Source organism: Schistocerca americana, chromosome 1, assembly GCF_021461395.2.
Source record: "Schistocerca americana isolate TAMUIC-IGC-003095 chromosome 1, iqSchAmer2.1, whole genome shotgun sequence".
NCBI classification, from domain to species: Eukaryota; Metazoa; Arthropoda; class Insecta; order Orthoptera; family Acrididae; genus Schistocerca; species Schistocerca americana.
Window position 1 is genome coordinate 306,573,118 of NC_060119.1, and position 17,120 is coordinate 306,590,237.

The window sequence follows — 17,120 nt, forward strand, 5'->3', positions numbered from 1 at the left end:
GTCAGTGTATGCCTTATCCTTTCTTCCAGAGGTGATAATCTAGAAACATATACAGTGGAATGTCTGTGTAATGTGAAAAGTTGGAGAGAGGCACTTGTGGATTGAAACTTTGAGCAGGGCTGTTTTTTGTGCAGGAATAGGTGAGTCAGTAAAACATTGCTTACCAAAGGAAAAGATATGAGTTGGAGTTCCATGTCTAGCAGACACTTTTAATCTCTCAAGAAGTCTGTAATGGAGTAGATTTTCTGCATATCAAAGATTCACACATGTTTTAAGGCATCATCATCAAGTTGAACAACTCTGTGGAATATTGCATTTTGATAGCTATTTTGTACACATACTGTTCGTTATTTACTCTCTTGATTGTTGATGTGTATTTATTCTCATTTTATTTCAGGCAGAGTGTGAAAATTTGAGGGCTCAGTTGGCTACTGTTACAGAAAAGTACAATGCTTTAGCATTGCGTCATATACAGTACAAAGCTAAGCGTAAAGCTCAAATAGATGAATTAAGGTAACATGATATAAAATTCTATATGTCAATAGTAAAAGTATTCTAACAACTTCTCATTACAGTTTCATCAGTGAAATATTCATTTTTAAACTTTGTACTTGTGATGCACTGTGTTATTTATGTGTCTATTTCCATCATGATAGAATGTTGTTACTGAACTTCAAGTAATTAATATTTTCACTATGCACTACCTAAATGTAATTGTTTATTTATTTATTTATTTCCATCGTAGAGACAGTTGGGTTGAATTCATTAAATGGAAAACCATATGAGTTCTGACATGATTGTTGATTTGGATGTGGTTTCTGCATTGATCACTGATATCATTGCTGTTCATTTAATTCAGTTCACATGTATCCCTTGTGGCAGAGTGAGCCATTATTTTCTTCATTTCTTCCATTCCCTCGATGGAGTTATTCCCACATTCTGTGTGGGAGTATCTCTGGTAATCTAAGAGACTAGTAGGAGCTTCATGTAAATGTGGTTATCCTGACAGAAGCATTGATCAAGGAATATTTATTTTAACCATTATATAAATTATGTGTGCATTTGACTGCAGTAAATGTTAATATGTTTTGGTATCTCTGAGCAGAACATATAGGTCCTTGATATCTTTCTTTAATCTGATAACTTATGGAGGACATCTAAGATTCTTTAAACTTTATCTGATTATTATTTTTTTTTTTTTTACCAATACAACTGACTGATAAAAACTACGGTTAAATAGTTAAAAGAAATCCCCATTTTCATTAGTATTAGAACTACTGTTGGTTTATGTGTACAAAGACCTTATTAAATTTACTGTGGATACTTTTCATCTTTTATAAGCGAGTGTCACTATGTGGCACTATCCACTGGTCTGAATTAATCTCTGTGGATAGAACATCATGATCAGGGACATTATTTTCTAGTTCTAATTACTAAGTCCTCCCTGTTTAATCTTATAACAATGTAATCAAAGACATACCTGTACATCAGGTGCTATTCTTGCCGGTGTTAAATTGACATTTGTATAATCATAGCAGGCTAATATAACCTATACCAGTGGAACATAACCTAAGATGCTTTACATTATAGTTTTAAGAGATTTTATTCACATCTCATATTATTAAAATGTGTTTTCCTTTATCAGGAGTTCATCCAGCTGACATTGCCATTATTCTGATGAGATAATACGCCAAGACAGTGATAAAAATGTAGTGGTAGCATGGTATCCAAAATCATAATATTCAGTCTTGAACATTATTATGGTACCATTATGTACATAGCTGTGAATATGTACATAGGAGATCCATTACAGCTTAGCTGTAAAGATACTACAGTATGTAGTTGGATAGAAAACTTAACACCACAAATTATTTTGTAAATATAATGTAATTAGCTAGATAAAAAGTCTACTCACCAAATGGTGGCAGAACACACACATACAAGGCTATAATTCTACAAGCTTCAAAGCCAATGACTCCTCCTTCCAACAGAAGGATTGAAGGGGAAGGAAGAGGAGTGAAGGAAAAATACTGGAGAGTTGTAGGAGAAGGGGTAGATTTTGAAAAAGTCTCCACTGACCTGCAGTTCTGGGTGACTTTTCTGAAATCTATACCTCTCAATTGCTGTTCCTTCACCCCTCTTCCTTCTTCTTCAACTCTTCGGTTGGAAGAATGGCCACTGGATCCAAAAGTTTGCATAATTACAACCTTCTTTTGTATGGATGTTCTGCTGCAGCTTGGTGAGTAGATTTTTTATCCATCCAATTAAATTATACTGTCAAAAATTATTTTGTAAGTAACTTAATGTGGTGGACAAACTAAAACAATGCATACTGATGTACACTGTACATAGCTATTTTTCAACATATGCACTACATCTCTCAATACATATTTCACATAAATAAATGAATTTAATCTGGACACAACTGTCATGACCTTGACAGCATACTGGATCATGTGCTTGAGGCACTGTTCGTACAAGGTCAAGACTGCATAATCATCAGTGGAACATTTTCCAGATGAATTGTGCAGCCTTGGATTGAATGGATGCCTACCATTGGGCAGTGCATTGTTTTAAAGCAGTTATACATTTGCTGCTTCAGACACTTGTTATAAAGAACTATGAACCATATCAGATTTCAGTGTGCACTTAGGCATTGGAAATCATCCCATTTGGATGAAATTTCACTAAGAGAACACTTTACATGTACATATACATAATCTTACACTGATACTACTTAGTAAAATCATCTTGAGGTTCTAGAAATATAAGGTAATCAAAACTCTATGAACTGTTGACAGCATTCTCCCTTTATTTTGACAAGTGATGACTTCCTGACTGCCATATTGCTGCTGGCACTATTGTTATACAGCTTTTTATGACATCATTGGTACCTAGACCACTACCATACATAGATCAGTGTATTTGATCTGCACCTTCTTCAACCTCCTTATGACTGGGTACCATTTCATACTCATCTGAGTGTCAACTTCTTCGCAACCTCTAAACCACAGAGCTGCAGAAATTCAACCTTCTTGTTCCTCAGTAATGTTCATCTCACTTTTCATTTCTGAAATTCCATTAGATGTCTACAAGCTCATTTTCTCAACACGGGTGGTTCAGTTCTTTTAACTGGTATTTGTCATCTAATATAATATTGCTACTTTTTGTTCCTCAGTGTCTAATGTTTTGACAACACAAGAAGCGGTGCGAAACTTGATTGCATTCACAATTCACACCTCACTCTCATCGGTTGACGTACATGATGTGTGTAGCCTATCCTCTTCTCTGAGTAATTAGCTACATCGATCTCCCAAAAGCTTCATCTCTGAAGACTATTGCTGGTTATAGGAATTTATTTGACTATTTCTCTACTCTTGAAATAACTGGGTACTCGCAGAATAGTTTCAGTTCGATCACGATATATTTTCAACTTTCACAGGAAACAACTTTACCATTTCTCATACAAACATTTAAACTTCTGCAAGTCAACTTAGTCATCAAACATTACACTCAATTAAACACTTTCATAATTGCATTGGCTTGAAAACCAAATATTTCGTGAACATCACATGTATTGTGTCTCGTACAGGGCTAAGACATGAAGTAAGTTAAAAGTCTATAGTCAATTGTTCATTTTTCTTTTTTACAGTAATCACATTCACTAACACAGCAAAGAACAGCATATAATTACTCTGTGTTCTTTCAGACAGCGTCTGTGGCACTAGCAGCAAACACTTGTCATCGTCAGTGGATCGCCACTCTTACAGACTGCTCATAACAAACTTCCAACCTGCACATAGAAACGGGTGGCACAGTAGATACGCTTCCACTCCCCCATTTATATATAAAATATCTTGTGTTTGAGATGGTAGAAGGATGAGTGGTTCTATAATTTACACGGAAATTTGTGAAGCACTACATATCCCTCCCCTCAGCTCGAACATGCAATATTTTTGTACGTAATCACCATGTACATTAATATCACGCAGGATAACACTTCATTTTTCAACAATACATTTTTTTCTATTAATAACTATCAATACTTTTGTTCTTATTACCTAGTCATTCCTTGTTTCCATTTTCTACAATTATAAAATGTGAACCTTTCAATCCATGTTGGAGTTAGCTCTTTCAATATTTAAAATCGAGAAGACCCGAATTGTTCTGTTTTCTGCTCTTTTTCCAATCATAAATTCCAGGTGTGTATGACCCATGAGTAATCTACTGTTTGTTCCTACTTTCCGTACTGCCTATTCTAAGTATGTACTTATTTTTTGCTTATTGTAGTTTCGTGGAACTCTGGGTAAAATAAAAGTGTTCTCTCTCTTTAGGCACTTGTAAACATAAAACGTAGTAAGACTGATGATGCATAGAATTCAAACTGACCAGTCTAATTCCTATAAAACCTGTGACTTCTGTCACGATACTGTCCTTTTCCCCTTTACAAACAGTACCTATACCTCACATATGGGTTGACCCTCTGAGTGCACTCTCTCTTCCCGTTTTGGTAGGTACACACCTCTTAATTCCTATTCTCCTATGGTACAGGTCAATCCCCTTCTTGGTGCCCCTGTCCACACAGTATAGGTCAGCCTTTCTTAGTTCTGCCTATCTGCCTTTTATATTCAATATATGCTGAATGTGCCCCCCTTATCCTTCCTCAGTGGACCTCATGGTTCATTGCCCTAGTATACATCTTTATGTACACTATCATTAAATATTCTCTGGTAAAGTTACACATCTATTTTACACCTCAACTCCACTTTCTACTACTCCACCTAATACCCTTGAGTCCTCTTCCATCCACTTTCTAATACTCCATCTAATACCCTAGAGTCCTCTTCCACGCCTCACTTCTATCACATAAGCAGACACTATGTCTGCACATACTGTTCGACTTATAGTAGATGCTATGTCTACCTGTATTAACCAACACATAGTAGATACTATGTCTACACATAATGATCAAGTCCCACTACTCTATAACTCACCAGAGTATTTACTATCCTGGCTTTTCTCAAATGGTTATTACGATTAACACCAATTTGACTTATCACTGTTTTATAATTATTACACCAGCTCTCCTGCTCCTATCTCTCTAGGCGCATGAGTTGATTTCTACCCTTCTTTCTTTATAGTTATAATAGAGGGAAACATTCCACGTAGGAAAAATATATCTAAAAACAAAGATGATGTGACTTACCAAATGAAAGTGCTGGCAGGTCGACAGACACACAAACAAACACAAACATACACACACAATTCAAGCTTTCGCAACAAACTGTTGCCTCATCAGGAAAGAGGGAAGGAGAGGGAAAGACGAAAGGATGTGGGTTTTAAGGGAGAGGGTAAGGAGTCATTCCAATCCGAGGCAACAGTTTGTTGCGAAAGCTTGAATTGTGTGTGTATGTTTGTGTTTGTTTGTGTGTCCGTCGACCTGCCAGAACTTTCATTTGGTAAGTCACATCATCTTTGTATATATATATATATATATATATATATATATAATAGAGGGAAACATTCCACGTGGGAAAAATATGTCTAAAAAGAAAGATGATGAAACTTACCAAACAAAAGCGCTGGCAGGTCGATAGACACACAAACAAACACAAACATACACACAAAATTCTAGCTTTCGCAACCAATGGTTGCCTCGTCAGGAAAGAGGGAAGGAGAATGAAAGACAAAAGGATATGGGTTTTAAGGGAGAGGGTAAGGAGTCATTCCAATCCCGGGAGCGGAAAGACTTACCTTAGGGGGAAAAAAGGACAGGTATACACTCGCACACACACACATATCCATCCACACATGTGTATGTGTGGATGGATATGTGTGTGTGTGCGAGTGTATACCTGTCCTTTTTTCCCCCTAAGGTAAGTCTTTCCGCTCCCGGGATTGGAATGACTCCTTACCCTCTCCCTTAAAACCCATATCATTTTGTCTTTCATTCTCCTTCCCTCTTTCCTGACGAGGCAACCATTGGTTGCGAAAGCTAGAATTTTGTGTGTATGTTTGTGTTTGTTTGTGTGTCTATCGACCTGCCAGCGCTTTTGTTTGGTAAGTTTCATCATCTTTCTTTTTAGACATATATATATATATATATATACATATATATATATAATGTGTGCATCTACCCAGATGTACATATATCTTTATTCCCCTACATTCCTTGGCGGTTCTGACATCACTTCAGGTTTCTAATTTGTAATTTTCATGTTTGTGTCTAAGTGCATCTTTGTGTGTATGTTGATGTGTGTTTGTGCAGCCTGATTCTTTGGCCTACTTATATGAAATAAATTGTAGGTTATTGGAAACCATGGAAAATAAGAAGGACCTCTGTGATAGAAGTAGTTGAATATGGAAAGAGGGAAAGATAGATAGGTACCCAAATGAGGTGTTTGTTTGTGTGTCTGTCGACCTGCCAGCACTTTCATTTGGTAAGTCACATCATCTTTGTTTATGTGTGCATCTACCCAGATGTACATATATCTTTATTCCCCTACATTCCTTGGCGGTTCTGACATCACTTCAGGTTTCTAATTTGTAATTTTCATGTTTGTGTCTAAGGGCATCTTTGTGTGTATGTTGATGTGTGTTTGTGCAGCCTGATTCTTTGGCCTACTTATATGAAATAAGTTGTAGGTTATTGGAAACCATGGAAAATAAGAAGGACCTCTGTGATAGAAGTAGTTGAATATGGAAAGAGGGAAAGATAGATAGGTACTCAAATGAGAAGTAAGAAAGGAAAAAGTAGAAATGGTTGCTAAGATAGAAGAAGTGAAAGAAGATAGCCCAAAGACAGGAACCCCTTTCCACCCCCCTTGCCCAGGATCCCTACCTCGCCGGTACTTGAGTGAGAAGCTGGAGGAGGTATGGTGTTAATCATCTCCTACAGATTGGACATTCTCACCTTCACCCTTGAGGCCCCCGAAGAAACTCTTTGCAACACCTACGGGCAGCAAATGGTGGAGAATCAGTCACACTTGTTTGTGAGGGTCGTTTGGAAAGTGTGGTGTATGTTCTGTGTTAGCAGAGATTTGTCTATTGGTGGAAATCATGTTTTAATCTACAGTACCAACCCTTTCCAAAACTAATACAAACGTTTACCTCACATTTCATAAAAGGTATAAAATATTCAACACAAAATAGAAAATTATACACTATGATCAATTAGTTGTTTAGTTATTCAGTTTATACTGTATTTCATACACACATAAAATACTTTGTTCAGTTTATATCATCTCGATATCACTCTGTTTGAATAGTACCATGATATTGTTTTTCCACTAATACTATATTCTACTCATTTCATTTCATGTTTAGAGAATCTGTGATTTTCTTAAGTCTATTTTTTTTTTTTTTTTTTTTTTTTTTTTTTTTTTTTTTTTTTTTTTTGTCATATCCGGTTTTCTATACACTAAACTTATAGGATAGTTTAAGAATTCATTAATAGATAACAGAATAGTTTAAGATTTGAAGAGAATTTGGTGTATGAAAACTAATTTTGAAGAAACACCGAAAACAACTGGGGTGCAGCGGTCGTCACTCCGCCTGTCAAATCAGAATGTTAACGTCCCTGGGGGATAGATGTGACTCTGCCCAGATCCCATGGATCTGATCTGAATCTCATTCACTTGAGCAAGTGCAAACCAGGACTTGTTGTTAAATTTTTTGTGAAGGTCTCCCCACAACAAAAAAATCACCACTTTACTTGGTAACACAACATTAGTTAAAGTTATTCTATTTTCTACTCTATGCTGGATAAATTTGAATTCTTTCGACAAGTTGTCTATAACCTTGCTAGTATTATTAAGTTTGGAAGAAGTAATAGTTGAAACATTTCCAGAGGTCATTCTCGCAGCAACTCCTCGATCTATGATTTCTTCAAATGGTTCCTCCAAGCTACATACACTTTTAATATCAAAGGTGGATATATTCTCTTGGAAATTCCATCCTACACTATTTCCTCGTATACTGGCAACTCATGTACTGACACCTGTAATTTGTGATTGAATAATCGACATTAATTCCTTAGACGAATCTACACTCTCTTTTGAAGTACGTAAACCTTGTCTGACATTTTTGTGTTCATTATTGAACACGTCTTTTAAATATTCTAAGTTTTCAATAGGTTTTATTCTACATGATTACATTTGGCATCAAATTCAGTTTCCAAATCAACCATTCCTTTGCATCGATTGCGTCAAATTCAGTTTCCAAAGCAACCATGCCTTTGGATTGATTACTAGATTCTTGGCTTTTAACATCTATTTTGATGGGAACAAACCTATGTTTGTCATTTGAATATTTAAAGTTTCATTCTGTCTCTGATTAAAGTCAGTGATTTATGTGACTACTTAAAGAACTAGTTAGTTCACTCTTTAAATCTAACTTCAGATTTTCAACTTTCTTATTTAAAGTGTCAAATTCAGTCTTTAATAAGCCTATATATGTTGCTTGATTGTTCGAGGTTTCACTCTTGTTAGTTAAAACTTCACTCTGAGCATCTAATTTAATATTTAATTGGGTATTCACTGAATCTAATTTAAGACTTAGTTCCTGTCTTAAAGCTGCTGAATCTGCACACTGGGCTTTATTTAAATTCACTACTTCAGACCAGTCTGGCATCTCCTTACTCACTTTAACAGCCATGGCTGGTTCTGAAGTTTCTCCTAGTCGCTGTTCTTGATCCATAACTTTACAGGCGTTAGACCTTGTGAGCATTAAAAAAATTGTACTCTACTTATGATGACTACTATAATACAGTCTTACAACAGTTCCTTCAACTTTATACTCAAACAATTATTGTTTTACACTCACCTGGTGTAGAATCCTAGGCTGCATCAGTTAGCAGATGTGTATTCAACGCAGGAGAACAGCACTGTCGCCAGCGGTGTCAAATGTTGGTTTCAGTGTTGGTGAGCAGATGTGGAGTCAGCACCGGTGAGCAGCAACTGGTGTCTGCGTCGTCGGATGTAAGGCTGGTTACTACGTCGACATCAGTCGCGATGTGTGTGAAAGCTGTGTACTCTCCACACCAAATCTTCTTAGTTGAATTCCTCTTGGCGTAACTCTTCTTAGTCTAAAATATCGAGGTCTCCTCTCCGTTCTTTTGACGTTATTACTTTCTTAAGTCTTTTACTGTGTTGCATTCACAACTTTCTTCCATTTGGTTTCTTGGACTCAATCCAATTACTCGAAACAGTTCTCTTATCTTGTTATGCCTGGTTGCTGTGGCAACTCAAAATATCTTCTTCCCGTTTCCGTCTTAAAATTTCCATTTTCTTTGAATCCTGTCACTTAGGTTGCCACATTTTAATAGTTTTGTCGACACGAGAAGCGGTGCAAAACTGGATTGCATTCACAATTCACACCTCACTCTCATCAGTTGACTTACGCGGTGTGCGTAGCCGATCCTCTTCTCTGGGTAATTAGCTAAGTCGATCTCCCAAAAGCTTCTTCTCCTAAGACTATCACTGGTTATAGGAATTTATTTGACTATTTCTCTACTGTTGAAATAATTGGGCACTCACAGAATACTTTCAGTTTAATCACTATATATTTTCAACTTTCACAGGAAACAACTTTACCATTTCTCATACAAACATTTAACCCTTTTAGTGCCAAATACGATCTGATCGTGATCCAGATTTTCGGCGAAAAATGCCAGTAACGATCTGATCGTGATGCCTTTCTCATTCGCTAGGAAATACTAACAACTTTGCCTTCAAGCGCAGAAAAAATGAATGAGAAAGGCATCACGATCAGATCGTTACTGGCATTTTTCGCCGAAAATCTGGATCACGATCAGATCGTATTTGGCACTAAAAGGGTTAAACTTCCGCAAGTCAACATAGTCATCAAACATCAGACTCGATTACACACATTCATAATTGCATGGGATTGACAACCAAATAATTCGTGATCATCACATGCGTCTTGTCTCGTACAGTGCTAAGACATGAAGTAAGTTAAAAGTCTATAGTCAATTGTTCCTTTTCCTTTTTTACAATAATCACATTCACTAACACAGCAAATAACAGCATATAATTTGCGTTCTTTCAGAAAGCATCTGTGGTGCTAGCAGCGAACACTTGTCGTCAGTGGACCGCCACTCTTACAGTCTTCTCATAAAAAACTTCCAAACTGCACATGGACAGGTGGCACAGTAGATATGCTTCCACTCTCCCACTTATATTTAAAATATCATGCGTTTGATACAGTTGAAGGATGAGTGGTTCTAGAACTTGTGCAGAAATTCTTGAAGCACTACAAGTGATGTGCATCTAATGCTTCACTTCTGAAATTTCAAGATAGATCTACAAGTTGTTGTAAACACTTTCTCTTGACATGCATGGCTCAGTTCGTGGGGCAGGTATTTGACATGTGAGACAGTCCTTGTTTGATGCAAGAGTGTCATCAGGACTGTGTCATTCCATGCTCACTGGTGATGGGTAAGAGCAAGTAGATGAAGCTTGTAAATTCCTAACCTCCTAATTCATTGAAAACCAAAATGGATCTTATGAAGATCATGCATGTTCCTGAACTTTGTTGTGGTGGTCGTCTTACATATTGTAATTTTGAATTACCTCAGCAAAGATGGAAAGGAATGCATCCACACCATGAAGGCCTTCTTTGATTCATACAATCAGTGGTATGTAGAGGATTCATCACCAGGATGTCATCGCCAGCTGCTTTGTAATGCCGTATGGAGGAAATCATCCTCTACCTTTGTTGTCGTCTGTCAGATTGTTAGATGCCCTGCATTTTCCAAAGCGAGTTACGTGTGTACAATATTGTTCATTCATCCAAAAGCAATATTGAATCTCTATGTATAGATTCACATTTGAATCCTACAGGCATTCTGAATCACATAATCATTTCATTCGAAAGCTGGCAGCATAGTCGTCTTATCAGTAGTGGAGAACTTGAATAATCAACAAAGCTGAGAAAGTACACAATGAAGCCTGTGGCCCTTCTGGAGGTGAATTAACTCATCCAATCTTTTCAGTATATCTGGATCATTTCAGAATGAATTCCATGTGGACTGCATGTTTTTGTTCACAAAATTGAAATGACAATTCACCACCTCCCAATTATTGATAACGCTATCACATACATCATCTTTGTTTGTTACCTCACTCTGCTATTGCCAGGGTCTGAGCTGGTCTCATGTCATTTGACATCTAACATTGGATCTACTTTCTTCTGATCCCAATTTTTGGCTGCGATAACAAGACAATAACAAATTCTCATTTGTTCCTTTTTGCTTCACCTTTGTATATCATTGAGTTATATGTCGATGGTATTATGTAAGTATATGTTTCAGTTTTAGACATATGTGCCTTAAAGCCAGTTAGTCACAGTCACAACAGCTGGGAAGAAACAATTAAATTTTCATATTTTATGTAAATTAAAAGGAAACCACAACTGCTGTGTCTAGTATGCAGAATTTTAGTACAGTAACCAAAATCAGTTCTGGCTCTTCTTTTTGCTGCAGGAACTAAGTGTGAATTCATAAACTTTTCCAGCAGATATGGGTTATTCTAAATATTGTTGTGCAAATAGACAGATGAGAACCTTATTCGTTTTATTGTTTCTCTTTTTAAATGAGCCTTATGTAAAATGTGACCATATGTAAATACACACATCAAAAAAAGTTTTGCATCAGCTCGGTTCCAGGAGTTCTGAAACCTGTACAGAAAATTGGAATAGAGATCAACATAAACAGCATTTCCGTCCTTTTTATTGCTCAAGAAAACCACCATACAGCTAGACCTTCCAAGGTGGTGGTCCAGATTGCTGTACACACCAGTACCTCTAATTCCCAGTAGCACGTTCTCTTCCATTGATGCATACCTAATTCGTCATGGCTTACTATCCACAAGTTCATCAAGGCACTATTGGTCCAGATCGTCCCACTCCTCAACGGCCGTTCGGCATGGATCCCTCAGAGTGATTGGTGGGTCACGTCATCCATAAACAGTCCCTTTCAGTCTATCCCAGGCATGTTCAATAGGTTTCATGTCTGGAGAACATGCTGGCCACTCTAGTCGAGTGATATCATTATCCTGAAGGAAGTCATTCACAAGATATGCACAATGGGGGCATGAATTTTTGTCCATGAATGTTAATGCCTCACCAATATGCTGCCGATATGGTTGCACTATCAGTCAGAGGATGGCTTTCATGTATTGTACAGTCATCAAAGCACCTTCCATTACATTACCACCAGCAGTGTACGACGTCGGCACATAATGCCATCCTGAAACAGCAGGAAACCTCCAGCTTGCTGCACTCGCTACACAGTGTGTCTAAGGCGTTCAGCCTGGCTGGGTTGCCTCCAAACACGTCTCCAACGATTGTCTGGTTGAAGGCATATGCGACACTCATCAGTGAAGAGAACGTGATGCCAATACTGAGCGGTCCATTCGGCGTCTTGTTGGGCTCATCTGTACTGTTTTGCATGGTGCACAAAAAGCATTATTCAACATGGTGGCATTGCTGTCAGGGTTCCTCTGAGCCATAATCTGTAGGTAGCGGTCATCCACTGCAGTAGTAGCCCTTGGGTGGCCTGAGCAAGGCATGTCATTAACAGTTCCAGTCTCTCTGTATCTCCTACATGTCCAGGCAACATTGCTTTGGCTCACTCTAAGACGCCTGGACACTTCCCTTGTTGAGAGCCCTTCCTGTCACAAAGTAACAATGTGGACATGATCGATCTGTGGTATTGATCATTTAGGCATGGCTGAACTACAGATAACATGAGCCATGTACCTCCTTCCTGGTAGAAGGACAGAATAATGATTCATTTTCACACATGAAATTTATCTGCTCCTTTTGTGGGAGGACCATTTCCATATGTGATTTATCTGTAGGGATCAAGAAAGAAAATTTGATTCTCGTATTACCTTACTTCACATTGGCCTTAATCTCTCTCTGACTGCTAGCTTCACACCATCAAAAGCAATGAAATGTTCCTTTCCAACAATTAGAAATTTATGGTAAACATATTTGCTTTGGTGCTAATTTGTTACTGAGAGACTCACCACTACCTTCACTTCACTACTAAGATCACAATATTTTCTGTACCATTTTAGTCACATGACAGGGCTACTTAGAATGCCCCTCTCATTCTGCCATGTTGTGTTTTGTGTGGAATGTAATCCTGACTGTCCTATCAAGTCCTGGACTAGTCCCATTTACTCTGACCCTCACCTCTCCTATACCAGTTGAAGAGGTCTTTGGTTTCAAAACCTAGTGTTTCTGTCGTTTTTGATTCATGTGTATCAATCCATTGGCATTTGGTAAAGAGAAGTTTTTTTCTTTCATTTTGAGCAAGGTATGCAAGATAAGAGTCCTAGAGCATCCCCTGGTGCTGGGTGGAGTAGCTATGAGCCAGGATGGGGGAAGTGGGTGGTGGGCGTGAGCTGGGAGCCCTTGTGGCTCCAGAGAAATGCAGCGGCAAATGTAACAAGTTCTTTTATTGACACATCTGCACTGCCTGATGCACTAGGTCAATGGCCATCTGGCCATTGAATTCTGATGTGGATGACAGCTGGCATGCAAGGGAAGCAACACGCTGCTCCCTGGGCAAGAATTGGCCACGCTGCTGGAGACGATGTTGTGTGGCCAGCTGTGCCATGGTACTGAGTCCAGGAAGGGACTTAGGGCACAGAGCTGTTGCCCTGCTGTGGCCTGGAACCAGTGACCTCTGCTTGCAGGTCCATGTCTCATCCTCATCCAGGACAGCCCCACCATCCTGGTCGGGCTGTGAGCGTCAGAATAATTTTATTACAAAAAGACCAGTACCTATACTCACCAGTCGCACACTTGTGCATATGCACCACTACCACTCGCATATCTTAAAATACTACTGTCACTGTCATTGTGGAAATCTGCCTTGCCACCTGCTGCACTATTCAGTGCAATTCCATTGAGTTCACTGTTTCAGCAAGCTAACAAGCCTAGCGACACCACACTGGTCTTGTTGAATTATTACAGTAACAGTATCCCATGCGTGCCTGTTGTCAAACACAACTGCAATACACTACATAGGCTATCGCTAATGAACCCATAAATGGCCATTATGCTAAAGTCCAGTCCAATTGAACTAGATGCTACCAACAGCGTGTTAAAGTATATTGCAAAACAATTAAATATATTTTCTATAATTTAATCTAATTATTGTTTAAGAGTTGGAGTTTTTCCTGAAATATTTGCAAGTAATGCTTTCATACAGTTATGTATAATTTGAGGAGTAAAGGCAACAACTCATTAAATAGTGGAGACATTGATTCATCAATAGGCACATTAAGAAGACTGAAGCTTTGTTACTTTTCTCATGAATCCTTCTTTAGAAGTAGAAAACACACACACACACACACACACACACACACACACACACACACCTCTTTACAGCTATGTTTTCCAGGCTAACTACATTGTGTTGACACTACAGTTCAACAGAGGTGACAGGTTGTGTCAGGTGGAGTGGGAAAAGGGAGAGAGGAGGTGGGGAATGGAAGGGGTTAGGCAATGGTGGCTGATGGCTGGGAGGGAGACGCAGCATGTGCATAGAAATGTGCCACTGAAGAGCTCATTGCGGCCACAAGTAGGAGTAGATGTCCAAAGTGCACAATGACTCGGCGAAGTGGATTTGAAGGGGGAATAACATATAGTGTAAAGTTAAACTTTACAGCTTTGATGGTTTGGTAATTATATTCATGTTTTGCAGGAGTAGATTTGACGCAGAACTGAGTTCCCTCCAGTGTCAAGTGGAGAATTTGCAATCACAGTTATCAGTCCAGAAGAAAATGTTGTCCACAGAAGAGAGTTTGAGATCAAGAGTTGAAACTGATTACAGGCAAATACAGGAGGAGAAACGAGCATTAATGGTGAAGTAAGTTGATTTAATTATCTCTGTTACACATTTTTAGTTGATTTCATTCAGCTTGTGATGACACTCATGTTGCTGCCTATGAAGAGTTCAGCACCAGGTTTGTTTATTGTACAAATCAAGAAACTACCTGTCTTTAGTGTTACAACTGCCTAAGGAGTGAATTTTACTAATGTGCTTATGAAGAAACAAATTAAAATGCTATCCAACAACTATCAAGAAGGAAAGTTGGAATGAAGTTCCTCTAAGAATGAGATTGACATCTGCTACCTTTTTATGTGGCTGCTGAATTGTTTCTGTAGCTCATGACATAATATTTGAGTTATTTATCATTGTCCAAGACATCGAGCAATAAAATTATCAAGTAAAACTGTAATTTCAATATTAAAACTAATAAAGGATCAAAAACATTTAAAAATATTAAATAATACTTTCATATGTCATGTGACAATGAAAATGGTGTCTACCAAGATTTTCAAGTGTTCAGATTCCAGAATAGTCCAGAATAGCCCTGTTATTTGCTGTAACCAAGTCTTCTAAGGTGCATGATTTGTCGATCTTTCAGCAAATTAACAAGTAGAGTGGATCTTGTAGTTCGTCAAATCTCATCACAACATTCATCAGTACTACTGTAACCTCATTTCTTCATATTTTATTGATACTGGGATATTCCTGTTCTTAGACATTTAGGACTTTCCAAGTTGTTTAAGGGAGTTTGAAACCCGCAGAAAATTCCTCATTTGGGTTGTTCCATGGGTCTATTGGAGACAAGTTCTAGCACAGTTCTATTTGACATTTATTAGATTATAATGGGATTGCTTCGATTTGTTGCAAAAAGTTCTTTCTTGATTTGAATCTCCATCTACATCTATATTCTGCACACCACTGTGAGGTGCATGACAAGACGGACATCCCATTGTACCAATTATTAGAGTTTCTTCCCATTTCATTCAGAAATAGAGTACAGGAAGAATGATTGTTTGAATGCCTCTGTGCATGCAGTAATTATTCTAATCGTACCTTCACAATCCCTATGTGAGCGATTCATAGGGGGTTGTAGTATAACCCTAGTCATCATTTAAAACTGGTTTTTGAAACTTTGTTAACAAACTTTCTTGGAATAGTTTACGTCTGTCTTCAGAGTCTTCCAGTTCTGTCCCTTCAGTATCTGTTTGGCACTCTCTCATGGATCAAACAAACCTGTGACCATTCATGCTGCCCTTCTATGTATACATTCAATATCCCCTGTTAGTCCTATCTGGTATGGGTCCCAAACACTTGAGCAATATTTTAGAACCAGTCACATAAACCAGTCACACCAATATTTTAGAACCTGTCACAGTCATTTAGAACCAGTCACTGATGATGCGGTGGTGTACAGGGAGGGGTCAAAGATCAGTGACTGCAGGATGATACAAGATGACTTAGACAAAATTTCTAGTTGGTGTGATGAATGGCAGCTGGTTCCAAATGTAGAATAATGTAAGTTAATATGGATGAGTAGGAAAAACAGACACATTATGTTCAGATACAGCATTAGCAGTGTCCTCCTTGACACAGTCACATCATTTAAATATCTGGGTACAATGTTGCGAAGCGATATGAAATGGAATGATCATCTGAGGATTGTGGTGGGGAAGGCAAATGGTCAACTTTGCTCTATCGGGAGAATTTTAGGAAAGTATGGTTCATCTATAAAGTAGACCATGTAGGACACTAGTGTGAACTATTCTTGAGTACTGATCGAGTGTGCGGGATCTACACCAGGTCATATTGAAAGAAGACATCGAAGCAGTCCGGAGGTGAGCTGCTAGATTTGTTACTGGTAGATTCAATCAACATGTAAGTGTTACAGATATGCTTTGGGAACTTAAGTGGGAATCCCTGGAGGGAGACACACATTCATTTCAAAGAACACTACTGAGAATGTTTAGAGAACTGGCATTTGAAGCTGACTGCAGAATGGTCCTACTGCCACCAAGATACATTTGACCTAGGGAACACATAGATAAGGTAGAGAAATTAGTGCTCATTTGGAGGTATATTGATAGTCATTTTTCCCTCGATCTGTCTGCAAGTGATACAGGAAAGGAAATGACTAGTAGTGGTACAGTGTGCCCTCTGCCATGCACTGTGTGATGACCTGCAGGCTGTGTATATATCTGTAGATATAGATATCCCTATAAATTGTTACATCCAGGTATTTGTAAGAGTTGGC

The 17,120-nt window shown here is 38.2% G+C and overlaps 1 protein-coding gene across 1 annotated transcript in view; it reads left to right on the forward strand.

Annotated features, from left to right (window-relative positions):
- Positions 1-17,120, forward strand: part of LOC124622174 (MAP7 domain-containing protein 1-like) — a 262,531-nt gene that overhangs the window by 222,522 nt on the left and 22,889 nt on the right. The window contains exons 10-11 of the mRNA XM_047147822.1: positions 398-513; positions 14,741-14,905. Coding sequence (XP_047003778.1) covers positions 398-513; positions 14,741-14,905 — 281 coding nt within the window. The remainder of the gene's footprint in view (positions 1-397; positions 514-14,740; positions 14,906-17,120) is intronic.